At 47.5% G+C, this 17,952-nt stretch overlaps 1 protein-coding gene across 1 annotated transcript in view; it reads right to left on the bottom strand.

Annotated features, from left to right (window-relative positions):
* Window positions 1–17,952, bottom strand: part of RAPGEF4 (Rap guanine nucleotide exchange factor 4) — a 1,206,373-nt gene that overhangs the window by 398,886 nt on the left and 789,535 nt on the right. The window contains exon 12 of the mRNA XM_086956142.1: window positions 13,608–13,668. Within this exon, the coding sequence (XP_086812268.1) occupies window positions 13,608–13,668 (61 nt within the window). The remainder of the gene's footprint in view (window positions 1–13,607; window positions 13,669–17,952) is intronic.

The following is a 17,952-nucleotide window of genomic DNA, read 5'->3' as shown; positions in this document are numbered from 1 at the left end:
AGGAGGTCAGATGGATCATGATAAATGTACACCCCCAGATATCTGAAACAGTCAGGTTCCCATCTAAGTCCTCCATTGAGGACTGGACTAGGGGTGCCTCTACGGACCGGGAAGAGGCATGTCTTGGTCCAATTTACCCGTAGGCCCGAGACCGCCCCGAACGCCGTGAGCGCCGTCTTAGCTCCATGTAGGGCCTCGACTGGGTCCTCAAGGAAGAGTAATAGGTCGTCGGCATATAACGAAACATGGTGCGGGCCCGAAGGGGTCCAGAAACCACTGTAATGCGCCCCCGACCGGAGTAGCACTGCGAGGGGCTCCACCGCCAGCGCAAAGAGAAGTGGGGATAACGAACAGCCCTGTCTCGTGCCCCTTTCTACTGGGTACTGTGAGGAAATTAATGGGCCCGCCCGAACCCTGGCCGACACGGAGGCGTATAAGACCGCGGTCCATCTGATGAAGCCCTCACCGAGGCCAAACCGTCGCAACACCGTGTGTAGGTAGTCCCATTCCAGGCTATCAAACGCCTTCTCTAAGTCCACCGACAGGACCACTGGGCACGGAGCATCTATTAGCGGCTCACCCAGCAAGCGGAACAACCTACGGATGTTCATTGTTGTATTGCGCTTGGGGATGAACCCGGCCTGGTCCTCATGCACTAGGGAGGCCATGTGGCCAACTAGTCTCGAGGCCAGGATGCTGCTCAGAATCTTATAATCGACCGTCAGCATCGATAAGGGCCGGTAGGATGCCGGATCGGTTGAGTCTCGCCCCGGCTTGAGGAGGGGAACCACCAGGGCCTCACGCATCGAGCCAGGCAGTCGGCCAAGCCTCTTCGCCTCTCTATAAACAATCACCAGTCTCGGAGCCAGGAGGTCGGCATAGGTCGCATAAAATTCCACAGGAAGACCGTCTAGTCCTGGGGTCTTGTTCCGCGCCATCCTTTTGATGGCGCTGCGGATCTCCCCCAGTTCGATATCGGAACCTAGGGCTTTCGCCACGTCAGGCTCCACCGCCGGGAGCTCTAGGGGTCCCAAATAGTCCTCAAGAAGGTCGGGGTCTTTGGCAGCACGACTGCGATACAACTGATCGTAGTAGTGCCGGTAGCAGCCTAGAATCTCCGGTTGAGTGTGCACCATGGTCCCATTCGCCATACGCATGGATGTCGTCAGTGAGGTCTGGCGCGTAGGGTTAGCCAGCCATGCCAGCAATGCACTCGATTTATCCCCTTCTGCAAGGGACCGAACCGTATAGGCCTTGTAGTCGAAGCAGCGCAGCCGCTCGACCTCAGCCGCCACCGCCTCCTTCGCCTCCGCCGTGCGTCCCTGGAGTTCAGGGTGCCCGGGGCGGCGGAGTTCCAACTCCCGAAGCTTCCGATCGGCCACCTCCAAGTCATCGAGGATAACCCGCCTCATACCTACCTTCTTGGTGATGCAATAACCCCTCACCACCACCTTAAAAGCGTCCCATTCCAGCGCTCTCGAGCTCGCAGAGCCCCCGTTGGACGCGAAATACTCCTCGATCTTATCCCCTAAGTCCGCTCTGAAGACAATGTCCTCGAGTATCTCAGGGCGTAACTTCCAGGTGGGCACCGCCGGCGCCCCCGGAAACCAGCGAAGGGCCAGCAGGAGGGGGTTATGGTCCGAGATGGTCCTAGTCAAGTATTCGGAACGGATGGCCGCTGAAACCAGTTCAGTCGAGCCAAGAAACCCGTCCAGCCGAACGTGCAACTCGTGAAGGCCCGAAAAGTAGGAGTAATCTCTAGTGTCGGGGTGTTGCGCTCTCCAAATATCCGTCAAACCCCACCGTGTCTGCCAGTCTCTACGGCCCTTGGCCACGCGGCGGACCGGAGAATCAGGGAGGGGCGGGTGCGAGCGATCGGTCTCCACATCCACCACTGAATTGAAGTCCCCACCGAGCAGGAGGGGCCCCGTGAAAAAGTGGGCTAGCGAGCCCGATAACCTAGAAAGGAAGGCAATCTGGTCCATGTTAGGTGCGTAAACACAACAAACGTTCAGGTCCCTCCCCCCCAGAGTACCAGAGATGGCCACGTAACGCCCCTCGGGATCTACCACTGAGTTTGTGACCTGGAAGGGCACCCCAGCCCGGATCCAGATTAGCGCCCCCCTGGCATACGCTGAGTACGACGTGTAGAAGACCTGTCCCCTCCATCTACGCTGTAGCGCCGCCCCTTCCGCCTTGTTCAGATGGGTCTCCTGCAGTAGCGCCATTTGTATTCCCCTACGCACTAAATAAGCGTGGACTTTGTGCCGCCTAGACATGGTATGAAGCCCCCGCACGTTCCAAGTAATACACTTCACATTAGCAACGTCAGCCATTGTCCCATACTGTGCGTGCAAAGTCTCCCCATCTGGGTCTCAGCAATAGGCAAACAACAATCCCCCCAACACTGATGGCGGCCATTTCCCCCAACCAAAACTCAACAAATCTTACGTTACCCAAACCCCTGCCCACCCTCCCCAGAACAGGACCCAAATAACTCCATCTAGTTCCCATCCAAACCATGCCCTCAAGAAACCCCCTCGTCCCAAACTAATCCTACAGTCGCCACCGTAGGAAGGCCTTAAGGGCCAGGTGCGGGCTGGGCGGTGGCAGTGGGCCCTCGATGCCCTGGCTGCCAGGACTAAAGCAAGCCCTAAACAGTAACGGAAACCCTCGGGGCAAAGGCAGGGCACCCCACCCCCCGCTTCTCCTGTGATCATGTTGAACCATCGGCTCCCTCCACCCCCGCTACGGGCCCCCACCCAAAAGGATACAGCTCACCCCGTCAACCCTGTCCATCAAGAAGGTCCTCAACCGATTTTGGTGTAATCACCGGTGTGCCGGTACTATCTGTCACCGAGTTCTCCGAGTCCGTCGATGCCCCCTCGTCACCAGGGTTCTCTTCTTCTGCGATGGCATCCTCTCGTGACCCAGACAGGGCAGACAACACCTCCAATTCACCTTTCCGCTCCGTCGATGTCTCTGCAGTAGTAGGGCCGCCTGAACGGCCCCGGCGACTCCGCACCCTCGTGGACCGCCGTCGCTGTCCCGGCTCCGCAGTTGTCTGAGATGTGGAGGCGAAGCCATCTTTCCCAGCCCTATAAAGTTCAAGCCAGTTACAGGCATCCTCCGGGGTATCAAAAAATTGAGTCTTGTCATCTACAATGACGCGGAGCCTTGCAGGAAATAGGAGCGAGTATTGAATGCCCTCGCTCCGGAGCTCGCGCTTGATCGCCAAGAATGAGTACCGCCTACGTTGGGTTTCATAGGTGTAGTCCGGGAAGATGTTCACCTGGCTGTTCTCCACCTTGAAAGGGCCATTATGTCTAGCGGCATTGAGGATGAGGTCCCTGTCGCGAAAATGTAAGAGGCGCGCCACCACCGGGCGCGGCGCCCGGCCCAGTTGCGGTGGCCGTGCTGGGACTCTATGAGCCCGTTCAAGGGTGTAAAAAGAGGATAGGCCCTCCGGGGCTACCGTGTCTCGGAGCCAGGCCTCCAAGTAGGCCACCATGTCGCCATCCTCGATCTTCTCCGGAAGGCCTACCACTCGGATGTTGTTGCGCCTGTTACGGCCTTCCGCATCCTCCGCTCGCTGTTCCAGGGCAGAAATCCGGGTTAGAGCATCTTTCATTGCCGCGGCCAGGGTTCGCTGCGCCGGCTCCAAGGTTTTCACCGAGCCTTCTACTTCTTTGACCCTGTCCGATAGCTTGCCATGATCCGCCCTGAGGAGGCCCAGACTCGTCGCCACCTGGGCAATGTCCTGCTGAAGGGCCGAGCGTGTGGTCGCAATCGCTTCCAGGACGCGATCAAACTGTTGCTGCAGCGGTGCGCCACCAGCGTCCCCCGGGTTGCCGCTGCCTTCCTTGTCTGGGGTCTCCGAGTCAGAGGCGGCCGGGGTGGGCCCCTTGGCCCCTCTCGGCTTCCCCATATCGCGGGAAGCGCACAGTGTGGGCTCAGATAAAGGTGCCACCGAGTGCGGGCGCCGACTATAACTCTCCCGAATGGAGGCCCTCGGGATAAAGGCCGGTGATCCTCTTCTCCAGGGCCAGGTGGATCTCCACAGGTTCGGCTCGCGCCACCACCGTGTCGTCTGAGAGCGCTGAGGAGGAGGCGGAGACACTCGGCGCCAGGCCGGGCAGGTCCGTCTGGTTGACGAGGATCCGGAACGAGGGCCACCCACACCTCCAGAGACTTTGTGGCACCAGGGGGTTATGCTTCCCATGGGATCGGGACGATCGGGGGATGCAGCCAAGCGCCGCGTCGGGGGTCGTCACCACCGCCGGGACCTCCAGGCGTCCGCGTGCCGGGGTTTATTATGGTAGGAGCTTCCGATCGCCCGGGCGCATTCATCAATACCAGGGTCTCAGCAGGGCAGAGTCCAGCTTCTCACTCTCCTGGAAAACACAAGAGCGGAGGGCACGTTATGACCAGCGGCGTTCATCCAGGCTAATGGCCCCGTCCAAGGGGACAAAGGGGTCCGGGCGCCATATTGGGTCGCTCTCCCCGGGACCTCAAACTTCGTGTTTCGGGCAGATCACCACTCGTCCAGGCCGCGCCGGGCGTCTCAGTGGGGTCCAGTTGGGCCGAGCGACGATTTGCGGGGGCTAGGGTGCCCCGCGGCCTCCGATTAACAGGATAATCCCGGGCTCAGTCCCGGAGCCGAGCTCTCAGGCGACCATCGCCATCGGCGCCCAAGCCACGCCCCCGGTTATAATCAATAATATCCTGATTTATTATTATTTTTTTTTTGAAAATCTGTTTATTAGCATAGTTATCAGAGCCACAGTACAGAGTTATCATTGTATGTCTGAACCAGAATGAGGCGTGCTCTTGTAGACATAATACCAGCAGTTACAGTATACATTTTGTGTTTTGTTGTGTTTCTAAATAAGTAAACAAACCCCTTAAGAACCGGAAAAAAACCACCCTCCGCCCGCAGAATCCACCCCGACACTCCTATTATGTGCATGTATAAACCAGATCGTACTTGGCTGCACCCATGGGTCCATTCTTTCCAGTAGTATTATTCTATACAGTCAGTCATGGACATCAGCAATAACATCACGGGGTATCCCGTGTCATTGTCTAGTGCACCACATTTGGGTGCGGTACATTGATGCCCAGTAAGGTAGGACACAGTTCAGTGCTGAGGTATCGAATCAACAGACTCCCCATCTCCCCCTGCTTCGAACATCCCCAATAAGGCAAACCAGTCCAGAGAAATCGGTGTTTTCCTGAGGCCACTGCGTTCTTCACGCTGCAGCGCTTCACCCTCCGCTTTGCCCCAACGTGTCACTTCCGTTTTCCATAGTTTGGGATCAGGTGGTTTGGGTGACTTCCACCTCATCGTGATTGCCCGTTTCGCCAGCAATATGGCCATGTCAGTAAAGCGTGTTGCCACACTCCTAGTGCGCGCCGCGGGTCCCAGCCCCAGTAGCGCGTATTCCAGAGTGAGCGAATGTGGCAAGGCCCCCTGCACCGGTGAGTAATTCGTTTACAGTGGTCCAGTAATAGCCCAGTTTGGGGCAGTCCCATAACATGTGTATCAGAGATGCATCACCTGTGGCGCATCGGGGGCATGTGTCGACTGCGTTAGGGAACATAGCGTGTATGCGGTGTGGTGTTAAATAAGCCCTGTGGAGGAGCATAAGCTGGATGAACTTAAATTTGGGGTTCCTGGCTACCTTTTTGGGAAATTGGAGGATACGTTCCCATTCCTTGTCCCTTAGTGGTCTTCCTACATCACCCTCCCACTTTGCCCTGAGAAGCGACAGTGAGACCGCTCTCCCTATTCTGATGCTAGCAGTGAGCCATTTAGTTAGGTGGCTTCCCGACCCCATGAGATACTGCATCGTTGGCAAGGGGTTCGTGGGTGGTTCTACTCCCTCGTGCGCCCACCTTCTAGTTACGTAATGTTGGAGGCCAGCATGCAAGAGGAACGATCCCCTGGGGACACCATGTGTAGCCCTAAAGTCTTCAAAAGACAGCATTTGTCCTTTGGCAAAGAGGTCTCCTATATTCGACACTCCATTGTCATGCCAAGGCGTAAGTGTGTGTGTTGTGAGCGGGCCCGACTCCAATGGGATACCCAGTAACGGAATTGTGGGGGCATAGGATGTCGCTGGGGCTGTGTATTTCAACGCCTTCCGCCAGTATTGGACAGCAAGCCGGAGAAGCGGTGGGGCATTTCTCGGCAGGTCCGAGCGGGGCAACAGCAAGACATGGATCTTCCCCCTAGTGCGATCTTCCTCCGTCATGTCAATCTCTTGTAGGTTCCGACCCGCTAGCCAGTAGGCTAGCCATTGCAGCTGACATGCGAAGTTGTAGGCCCTAAAGTCTGGTACTCCCATGCCTCCGGTTCCAGAGGTGAGCTGCGGTTTGGCAAGGCCTATGCGCCTCCGCCCTGGTCCCCATATGAGTTCCGTGAGGAGTGTATCCAGTGTTTTAAATGTCGTGGCAGGGATCAGAAATGGCAAGTTGGTGAAATAGTAAATGAGGCGGGGAAGCATTACCATCTTGGAGATGGCCACTCTGCCGGCCACCGATAAGGGCAATGACAACCAAAATTGTATTTGCGATTTAAGTGCTCTCATAGCTCGGCCAAGGTTGCCATCTATCATTACTTCGGCATCCCTGTAGATTTGTATCCCGAGATAGCGGAAGGTGGTGTCTGCCATTTGAAATGTATGTGGAGTGAAGAGTAAGGGTGTGGGCGGGCCAGGGGCAGCAAAGGTGAACCCGTAGGACTTGGATTCGCTTATGGTGAGGCCCGATAATGATCTTAAGTCCTCGAATATTTTAGGTATAGGATCCAGGTCTCCCCTCAAGTCATGGAGGTACAGGTTAATGTCATCGGCATAGGCGGACACCATGTGGGTTGTTGCGCCCCTCTGAATGCCACAGCGGGGAGCCGCCGTCCGGAGCTTACAGAGCAGCGGTTCAAGGGCCAGGATGAATAGGAGTGGGGAGAGCGGGCAACCCTGCCTGGTGCCTCTTGCTATGTCTATGGGTCCAGAGATGTATTTGGAAGTGCGCACCCGAGCCGTAGGGCGGGTGTAGAGTAGTTTGACCCAGGCAACATATTCGGGTGGAATCCCAAATTTCGCAAACGTACCAAACATGAAATCCCATCTGAGGGAATCAAAGGCCTGCTTCAGATCCAACGAGATGCAGCCTTCGTAGCCCATGTCCACCGGGTCACGCAGCATCAGTTGGGCGAGCCTTCTAAGATTCATGGCCGTGCTCCTTCCCGGCACAAACCCGCATTGGTCAGGATGGATCAGATGCGGGATGTATTGCGCCAAGCGCGTCGCTAACACCTTGCTCAGTATCTTATAGTCGGTGTTAAGGAGAGATAAGGGTCTGTAGTTAGCTAGTTGCATTCCATATTTACCCGGTTTTAAGAGAGAGGTTATTAAAGCTTGTAGGGAGGACTGCAGTAAGGAGGCAGTTCGCAGCGCTTCCAGGTAAACAGTGTGTTGGCGTGGGGCTATGAGGTCTATGAACGTGGCGTAGAACTCAGCCGGTAGGCCGTCCGTTATCAATAATATCCTGATAAAGTCATAAAAATCAGATCCATATTCAGTAATAGCCCATGCAGTCCAAAGCAAAGCACGGCTACTCCCATCGACTCCTAGAAAGCACAACGCGTTCTTTAAACAAACCAAGCCTCCAGCAGCCCGGGAAATCCCCCCTGCTTTTGTTTTGATTTGAACAAGGACTCCTGAAGTCCAGAAAGAACTGTTAGTTCTTAGTGACGTCTTATGTCCAACCTTACGTCAAACCCGGCACCTTCCAGGTATAAAATACCAACAGTTGCCTTAAGCAAAGACACAGTTGGAGCAGCGCGGCCATCTACTTGCCCGAGAGCACAGCTGATGCAAGAGCCCACGGAAGCCGCCCCTCCCGTTTGACGCACTGAGAGAGACGCTGTCTTTTTCTCCAGCCGAGAAAATCCAGCTCCGGTGTTTCCAGCCTACCCTTGCAGGTTGCTGGGATATCGAGTCCTGAGGAAAGAGATACCAGACCTCCCACATTCTATTACCAAGGTACGGAGCTGACTAAACCCTTAAGAGAATTCTTGATGCAGATTCTTGGCAAAATAATCTTAACCAACTTAACTAAAACTGCTACTTACTTATCCCTTCCCACGTATTAGGCTTAGGTCAGGTACACCGTGGTAGGCTTAGTTAGAAGCACCAGTTGAGTACGTTAGTCAATGTATTTATGTATGTATATATTTTATCTATTTTAAAGTATCATATGGCTAAGAAACCCTATCAATGCTTTTACAGTATTATTTCATAATACTACTTTTACTGTACGCACTTTACTTAACTGTAAGTATTGCAATTGTGGCAATTCATTTCTCTTGCATGAGAAAGAAGACTGCTCAATAAATAACACCTTTTTATTGAAAACGCCCGTCTCTCTATTTCTCTGCACTCTGGTGAAACTAAGTATGCACTGCTGACTGAGTAAAATAGCTGTCTATTGTTTTCACACGACTCTAGAGATATACTCTTATTCTGAGGTAGCAAAGTTGTCATGTTTATGCGGTTGTCGGAAACTGAATCCCTTCTTGTCTAAGCCAGGGGAGCTTGTCACTCCCTATTCATTCAAGAAAGTTTCCAGTGACCTCTGAGCTAGCTGGCACAAACCTAAATTAAGTTTAACATAGTCAGTAGAGACCTAGATGACCTCAGTCCTACGTCTACACTGCTGTTTATGTTATTCCAATGCGCAGAGCCTATTGGGAAAATAGGAACTACACTACAGGCCTCGGTTTAGGCCAAGGTACCATGTGAATCAAAAGGATACTCCTTCTGCATGTACATTGTTCATTACTTCTACAACACACAATCAAGTAGAGTCAAGTTTGGTTGTTTCCACTGATGTTTTTCTAGATGAAAACTTTCCAGGATGGTCACAATAATGTTTCTATTCCAAGGACCTTCGGCTGGCTCGCTGTTCCCCATTGATTCACAGTGGTTTGCAGTTGTTCATGTGACTGTTTTGTCCTGCAGTCTCTGGATAACATTGAAATGGAGTCGGCTGAGTCAACATTTATGTAGTTGGATAGAGCTTAGGCGCTAAGGCAATATAACGTTGCATAAAACTGTGCTCTGATTTGCTAAGAATATAAACTTGTTTGCTCACACTATTATGCTTTTACTGAATTTGATGATTTTCTGTGCAGAAAATTGTGTCTGAATTCCAGATTTTTTAAGGGTGAGCCAGAGAACTTTCCTGAGCTATCCCACTTGGGATGCTGTCTGTTTCTCTATTGATTTTGCTGCTCATGTGGAACTTAGAATTATTCAGATTTGAACATTAGACACTAAAGCCCTCCTCTGAGTGCCTTCATAGCATTTACTTCATACTGTTTTGCATGTATGATCCTGTACCGTACCTTTTGAATTCCTGTAATACATCTTTAAATGTTATTCCTCATCTAGAACTCAATCATTTAGCCGGTCCTTACTCAATTGACTGCATTTTGATGGGTGCCTTATCTCGGGGACAAATTGCATGATGAAAAAACTGTCTCTGAATCATCAACTAATGGGCGAGATAGTAGGCAAACTTTTTGGGTGTACAAACTTAGAGGTGCCCACAGCTACCCGGTGCCATTGGATCTCTACCACCTTAGTTACAGTGAATTATGGGACACATGCTTTGACTTGGATGCAGTCCTTTTGGAAAAACCGCAACAGCTATTTCAAATTGGTCAGTTACTGCTTGAATATATCAAAGGTATCTTGTTAGTGTGGCCAGGTTGTACTGCTGAGAAGTATCATTGGAATCCAAGGCCTTAATTCCAAATTGTTAGAAATTGGGTTACTGTTTGACTTGGGTGTGAGCCTTGATCAAGCAGCAACCACAGTGCTAGTCAGGGAAAGGCACAACCAAATCCCAAAATATCCTGTACTCAGCCCCTTGTAGCTTGGAACAGAGCATCAGGCTTAATGTAGAGGCAATGTGTAAAGTATTTGTGCAACACTTCAAACAGTAAAACAGTGACAGCACCACACAAAAAGGATCCCACACCAAGTTAAACATTTAGGGCCAGATGTAGGTAATCTCGATTTACCTACTCTTAAATACCGAATCATACCGATTCGGTATTTAGGAGTAGGTAAATGGGATGTAGGTAATTTCTCTTTTGAAATTACCGAATCGGTAAGAATCGGTATTTACCGATTTGGTAATTGCCATTCATTCCTATGGGCCTGGAGGCCCATAGGAATGAATGTCAATTACCGAAGCTGTAAATACTGATTCGGTAATTGGGGGAAACATTGAAGGGTGGCAGGGTGTCACTTTGACACCCTGTTGCACCCCTCAATCGTGTATGGGTGGGCATGTATGTCTGCATCATGGCAGCGTTTGAAAAGCAAAAAAAATGCTATTTCAAGGCTTTTCATTATTTACCACCATAAATAACTTATTCTTAAAGCCCTGTAGCACTGATTACAGTGCTACCTACATCTAAAAATACAGATTCAGTAATTTTACCGATTCGGTAATTTTACAGAATCGGTAAAATTACTGATTTGGTAAAATTACCCAATCTGTATTTTAGGAGGCCCTACATCTCAGTATCCAAATACCGGTCGGTAACGGCTGAAAATCGGTATTTTCGGCCGTTACCGACCGGTATTTGGATACCTACATCTGGCCCTCAGAGCTTATTTTAATAAATAAAACAAGACCAAAACAACAAAAATTCTTTTAGTTGAACCGGAGATATTGAATTTAAATTCTTTAGAGAAAATAGCTCCAAAAAGCACAAAACGTCAGCTGTGGATATCTGATTGCGCCGGACCAGGACAAAGTCACTAGTTGAGGGTGACCACGATGCAGTGTTGGCTGGCTACAGGGTCCAAGTCAGTCCTGCTGAACAAAGTACCTTAAAATCCGGTGTGTGGAGTGTTGTATGCATCCGTGTCGAAGATGCGTAGCACAGCCAAGGTGATGCATCGGTTCCAAGATGCGACGAGGCTGCGGTTCGAGATCCTGTTGCATTTGACAGATTTTAGTTGTGAAGTCCAGTGTAGAGGAGATGGCACGCAGTCAGGGCATTGCATCTATTTCAAAGAGTTGCAAGGCTGCGATGCAGAGTCCATCGTCCAGGCTGCTGTTGATGAGAGATGCGAGGACCTGCGCCGAGGATGCATTGCGCAGTTGTGGTTCCGGATACGATGCGGGCTGCCCCGGTGATGCAAGACATTACGATAGGTCCAATACACGTAGCACCAGAGATGCGTCTGTTCATCTCGGGGTTGTGCCATGCAGCAGAGGAGATGTGTCGGTTCTGCCGGATCCACTTAGGCTGGCAAAGAACCTTAAGCCCATTTGTAAGGTTCCAGGACTGGGGTGGTAACACTTGGCAGGGCTGCCTCTCAGATGGAAAAGTCCAGGTGTAGATGCAAGGTTATTGAATGCTAGTTATGCCCCCTAAGGCTTCTGAGTAGGAGGCCAGTCAACTAGTCCTTAGAGCCACTCTGGATTCTGGGTTCAAGAGATGCAGGTCCAGTCCTTCTCACCCAAGGAAGAGAGCAGCAGTTCAACACAGCAGGGAAGCAGTTCCTTCAGAGCAGCAGTGCAGCAGAGTGGCAGCCATTTCAGTAGCACAGCAGTCATTCCTCCTGGTAGAGTATCCACAGGTCCAGAAGTGTATTGAATTGGTGATGTCGGAGGTCCTTCTTTTGTACAGAGTTGTTCATTTGAAGTGGGGAGACACTTCTAGAGGCTAGTCTTTGATGCCCTGCATTCGCAGCATGCAGTGCTTTGTTTGGTGACAGGACAGATCCTATGCAGGTGTAAGTGAGGCTGGTAGCAGCTCCTGCCTTCCATCCTGCCACTGATAGCCCATTCAGTCACAGCTAAGCTTCCATTGTGTGTGGATGTCTAGGAAGAATACATGGAGCCCAACTGTCAACTTCACCCAGTCAAATAACCAGAGTCAGGCTGCAGGCTCCAAATTGCTAAGGCAAGAGTATGCCCACTTTCTAAAAGTGCCATTTTCAGAATTGAAATTTGGAATCCGACTTCACCACAAGTTAGGATTTTAAACTAGGATTCCAGAGGCACCAAACATGGGCCAGTTATCTCTTCCCATTTTGAAATTACACTTAAAAAAGGGAGAGATAGGGGCATGTAAAACTTAAAAGTACATGTCCAATGTTTTAAATACAAGACACTGTGCCCTTGGGCCTACTAGAGGGTTGCTTATATATATTAGAAAGGAAGGTTTGGGTCTGGCAAAAAGTTTTTTTTTGCCAGGTCATCATGGCAGGTTAAAACTATACACACAGGCTTTGCAATGGCAGGATTGAGACATGTTTAAAGGGCTACATAATTGGATGGGACAATCAGTGCTGCAGGCCCACAATTGCATTTAAATCACAGGCCCTGGGCCCTTTACTAGGGACTTATAAGTTGTAGAGCCAACAAAAACAAATTAATCAAAAATTGATGAGAAGGCAAAATGTTTGGGAATGACCCTGCAAAAAGGGGGATGTCCAACAGAAATGAATAACATAGTAGTCTTGTATAGGTTGGTCGAGACTCAGTGGAAGTTATTTTTTAGAGAAGGTGAACACAATATTGGGAAGTAGAAAGAGAACTTTGCAAACAGGCTTGCATAATGGTCCATCAGATCTGTTATGGATCTGATTTACATATATTTTCTAATAAGCAATATGTACACTGATAGCTTTTTAGGTGCTCTTTGGGCTTACATTGTCATGGGATTAATATAACATTGTGTTTGTCTAGTTTTTTACCAAGGGAAGAAGCACAGGTTTAGAGGGGAAGCAGGAATGGTGACTAAGATACATAAAGGAATATAATGCTCATATCACCGTGGAGAGCGTTATTTCTGCTCCACTGCCAGCTGAGTGAAGGAGCAATGAGGAGTTGTCCAAGTGTCCATACATCCTCACCTCCATTTATTGGAGTTCATCTTGTTGAAGAAGTGCTGTCGGACCTTTAGTTGACTTTGGCTTCATTTGTATGCTGCAACATGTGATATTAAGTGTAGTAACTGTCTTGCTTAATGTTACTGTTAGTAAGAGTGACTTATTCCCGGATAAATCCTGTCTTACTCCTGAATTTCCATGAGTATATTACATCTACTCATGGACAAAAGCTCTGTGAATCAGACCCTGGGAATGTAACTTGTTATTTACTTTATTTGAACTGACGTGAGAAGGATATTTCTCAAAAAGGTAAGTCTTCAAGGTCAACAGAGTGCCTTTACAAGGAGCAGTTAAGGTGTTGACTTTAATCCAGGGAACCTGGCCCTGAATTTAGGTCTTGGTGCTTGACTGCAATTAGCTATTAGTCTGGGCAAATCTCTTAATATACTGATGCTTACAATTATAATATGTGAAAGGTCATGTAAAACTCTATTGCTTCCTGGCAAGGTTTGAGATCATACATGCCAATACAATAATTATCTTTTATTTGTGGTTACTGTAAAGCTCTTTTGGTAGGATGTGATTGTACTACAAGTCGCTGTAGAAAATTGAAAGTCTTCTTGCAAATTCATTTCATTTTCTCTTATTTTGAAACTGTATAATTAAAATGTTAGTACTTACAAACTGTTCCGGCTTTGGGATGAGATTCAAAGATTAGAACACCAGCAAGTTCCCGCTTGACCTAAAAGATAGCATTTACAAAACTTTGTTTAATAATTCATGTAATGTTTCTTGGAAACTACATTTGACTGCTCTGCACATTCAAGGACTATAATTGACCATGCATTGTGCTGATCTATCACCCCCTCCATACCAGTGGTCCATCCGGAAGAAACCTGTTTTGGGTTGCTTGTGTTCTGGGTCAAGGAGAACCTAGCCTGGCAGTTCCAACTGGACTGTCTTACAGGAGCATGGTCAAGAGTGACTTGCATATGGCTGGATCGAAACTGAGGTGGCATGTTGGGCTAAAGAACGACGCATTGAAATGCTGACTGAGTGATTGCCAGTGGTTAGACTTATTGCAAGCATTCCTCCCATCACCGTTTGTGTGTTTCATTCTATAACTTTGCCTACATGATTGTATGATAAGATGTCTCTAGTAACAGACGAATGCATGCCCTGAAACGTTTGTTTGTATTGATCACAGTGCATTAATCATTAGTAATACATTAAATTGAGAGCAAGGCACTGTCCATGCTACAGCTAGCCTACCAAACTGAGTCCTCAATTCTTCACTATAAATATTATGTTTATTACACATTTGACTCTCAAAAAAGTCTACTCCAAAACTAGAAGAACACACCTATTCTACCCATCACATGAAAGCAATGCCTATACGATCTACGATCAACACTTGTTGGCATCGGATCACCAAGCGGCCACAGACATCACTAACATAACCTAACGTAACAAGACAGAATGATTTTGTTAATTTTCATACATGTTCTACTTGAGCTCCTCTGACAACCTTGCCAGAAGATTCCACCGAGGCAAGGCAAAGGTTTGTTGATGAAGTCAACAGGATCTGTGCTGGCACTCCCACTGCCGTTTGTTATAAAGTAACTGTTTCTGAAGGCATTCCAATGTGTTTAACACTAAAACCCAAAGAGCGTGCAGAACTGTTGATATTTGGACTCTCGGTTTAGCTCCCTTTCCGGAACTTACAAATCATTAACACAATAGTATTGTTAAGGCTACAAGGTTTTATATTCCAGGAATAATAAACTGCAAGGTGACGACAGCTGACTTGTGTTTTGCTCTGGTTTACGGGACATAGATCTTTTTCAAGCCTGTTCAAATATATTATTGGTTTATTGTATTCAAACTAGTGATTGAACCCATGAGGATAATGTGATTGGTGATTGATTCCATAATAAGCATGCACCTCCTAATACCAATGAGGCACGAGTTGTTGTGATATTAGTAACATTCATGAAAGTGGATACTATGATAACAGAGACAACGTTTCGTGAATTAGCTATATGGTAGCTCCTGCAGAGGGTTGCAATCCTACCTGCTGGGATCTGACGGTGTGAGGCATGTCAGAGTTCTGGGGCAATAATTATTTACTATGAAATATTGTCCATGTCCATACATAAATGAGTGGTGTTAACAGTGCTGAGCATTGTGCAGTGATTCATGAATGGAATTCAGGTTGATGCATAAGTGACAACAGAGGGGTTTAAACTAGGGCACAAGTGACAATGAGCATATTTAAGCGCAGCATACTGTTCACAAGGCTTGCAGTCATGTGAGACAAAATTAAATACATTGTAGGGGACCATTAGATGCATAGTGTTTGAATATAGTAAGTTGGTAAACAATGATGCAATATAGTTGTGATTGAAGGGGTAAGTGTGTTTCAGTCAATAATAAAGTCATAATATCATAGGCAAAACCGCACGGATAAGATAATGTACCACAGAGGTGGGAGGCTGGCATGGCATCATAAATGTGCGTGTCAACAATCATGAGCCAATGGGAAATTGACACATTTGTCTGCGGACATCTTTAGTGTGTTCTTTTGTCACATCTTGATATAGTGAGGTGCGTGTATTTAGTAAGCGTATATGAATGAGTAGTCACCATTTTGCATAGCCATTTTGGATAGCGTCATATGTGTGACATCTAAGGCATTGAAATACATGGAAGTACACCCAGAGATCCTTAGAAGCAACTTGACAGTTTCAGATATGTACATGTTGTTTTTATGTCCATGTGACATTATTACTTATTTTAGTGGATATTCATATAATATGATGACTGACCTAAAACACTGATATTATCGGACATAAATGACCATGACCCTGAGATAATGGGCAAATCTACTCACGTGTTCTTACGTTTGACACATATGACAACACAAAACAGTGTCTTGCTCCATGCTAGGGCATAACCCCATGGCTCCTTCGTCTTAAAACACTTCTCATGGAGAGAGAAGAATTGTGAAATGAAGGGATTGTATGCCTGTGTCCAGCAATAGCCAGCTCCTCTTTAGATTTTTTCTTAGGCTAAGAAAACATCCAGATAGCATCTGAAATCTTAAGCTAAAAAAAGTGGTGTTCACTTTGGTGACTTAATTCAGGCAATTTTTCACACATTCACAATAATGGTACCCTTTCTTAAATGCTTTACACTTTTGAGCTTTTTCTCAATTTAACAATACCCACACCAGCCACAGGAGGGCTTGATCCATGCCATATTTGTATAATTTCTATTGACTATGTAAATGAGATCTGTTTAGATAAATTGTATGTACATTTAATTTACACGGTTATCTGGGCAATCTGGCATCAATTCCTTCCTTCTTGATGTATGTGCGGCAATCCTGTTTTAAAGTCTCAGAGTCTTTTGAGTTGTCCAGCTATGCTTAGATTTCCCTTAGGAAACGCCAGAAGGGCACGAGCTCCGCTCAGCTCTTCGACTGCCAGAGATTCATTCTCTCAGCACCGATCATTGTTGGATCAGTCGATGGATCCCTCCCATCGGGGCTATCCCTTATGTGCTGATTAACCCGCAGCCTCTGATCACTCGCGACTTCCACGAATTTAATGATTCCGGACATCTGCAATTTTAGAACCTCTGCCAGCACTGTTATCAACACGACCCAGTCCTGATGAAGATCCCGATTAATGTGGATCGAAACCCCGTCGACCATTCAGCTCGACCATAGGAGCTACATACAAAGGGTTTCGCAAATAATACAACAAACGAAAAGAAGAAACAAACTCTTCAAGCTACCTAGAACCACATTGTGTTGTTCATTCACTGTATATATCTATGCACCAGTCACCATGCGCCGTTTACGCTGATCACATTGTTACCTGCGTCGCCACCGTGTTTTTCACTCAAACACCTTGAGCACCAAGTACAATTTGGGTTGTTTCATTTGTATATCGCAGTGCTGTCACAACTGCTAATTGCCCTTTCTTATTTCTTTACATAAATGATGCCATGGGCACATGCAATAATCCAATAGAGTCTCCTTGGTTCCTTTCTGATAATGCCGTATTCATATCCTCTCTAATTGCCTTTAAATAATGCCAGTTGAGATATCACATGTTTATATCATATTCTCTACCCCAATCCCAACACGGTGGACGGGTTCTTGCTCCTGTTGTTAATACTAGATTACACTTTGAGCGGTGTATTAATTACTTCAGATAGACATTTGGCTTGTACAGAAAAGGAATGTAGCCATTTGTTATTTCAATAATCAAAAGCTACCAAGTTGCAGATTAGTCGTAATTTAAAGGTTATCTTCCCCCATACAAAGTCAAAGCATGCACATTGTGACTTACATTAACATCCAAAACAGAGTACAAGACATCCCAAATGAGCTGATGTAATAACATTGTTTGTGACTGAGTGCAACCTCAAAAGTATTGAACATTAAAGCATTAAAAGGTAGAATATTATCAGCATTTTCTATTATAGTATAGTTTATTTTTTTTTATCTAGTTAACTTGCTTTTGGAGTGCATTTACGAATTACTTTCCACTGCGGCAATTGTTTTCTATGTCTGGCATTAGCCAAAACCCTTTAATTTTACTAAAATTATATATATATATAACATACTTATTTAAAAGGGCGTTCAGCCACCTCTCTTCATCCATTGGTCTGTTGTTGTGTCATTCACATTTTGCTTCCACCCACTATAGCATATAGCATGGAGCAATGGGTCTGCCTACTTCAGCCACTGGGTACCTTCAATTTGAGCAACTACATTTAGCCCTTTCATAAGAAGCATGTCCGCACACAAAGGAGTTCCCTTCAATGCCTGTGTTTCTGTTTTTTATTGTATTATAAATTTAGTGTTGTCCTTGTTTTGTTTATCCGACTGCTGCATTTTCATACCATGCCGGCAGCTCACATAAACTCTGAATAAAAGCTCACGAGGGGGCCATATCTTTGCAAGTATGTCTGTCATTCCTTCTCCCTTTTCTTTCCTTCTTTCTGTGCTTCA

The sequence above is a fragment of the Lissotriton vulgaris genome, chromosome 2_1, assembly GCF_964263255.1.
Source record: "Lissotriton vulgaris chromosome 2_1, aLisVul1.2, whole genome shotgun sequence".
Classification (NCBI taxonomy): domain Eukaryota; kingdom Metazoa; phylum Chordata; class Amphibia; order Caudata; family Salamandridae; genus Lissotriton; species Lissotriton vulgaris.
Note: the sequence above shows the minus strand (reverse complement) of the source record. Positions and strands in the feature narration are given on the sequence as shown.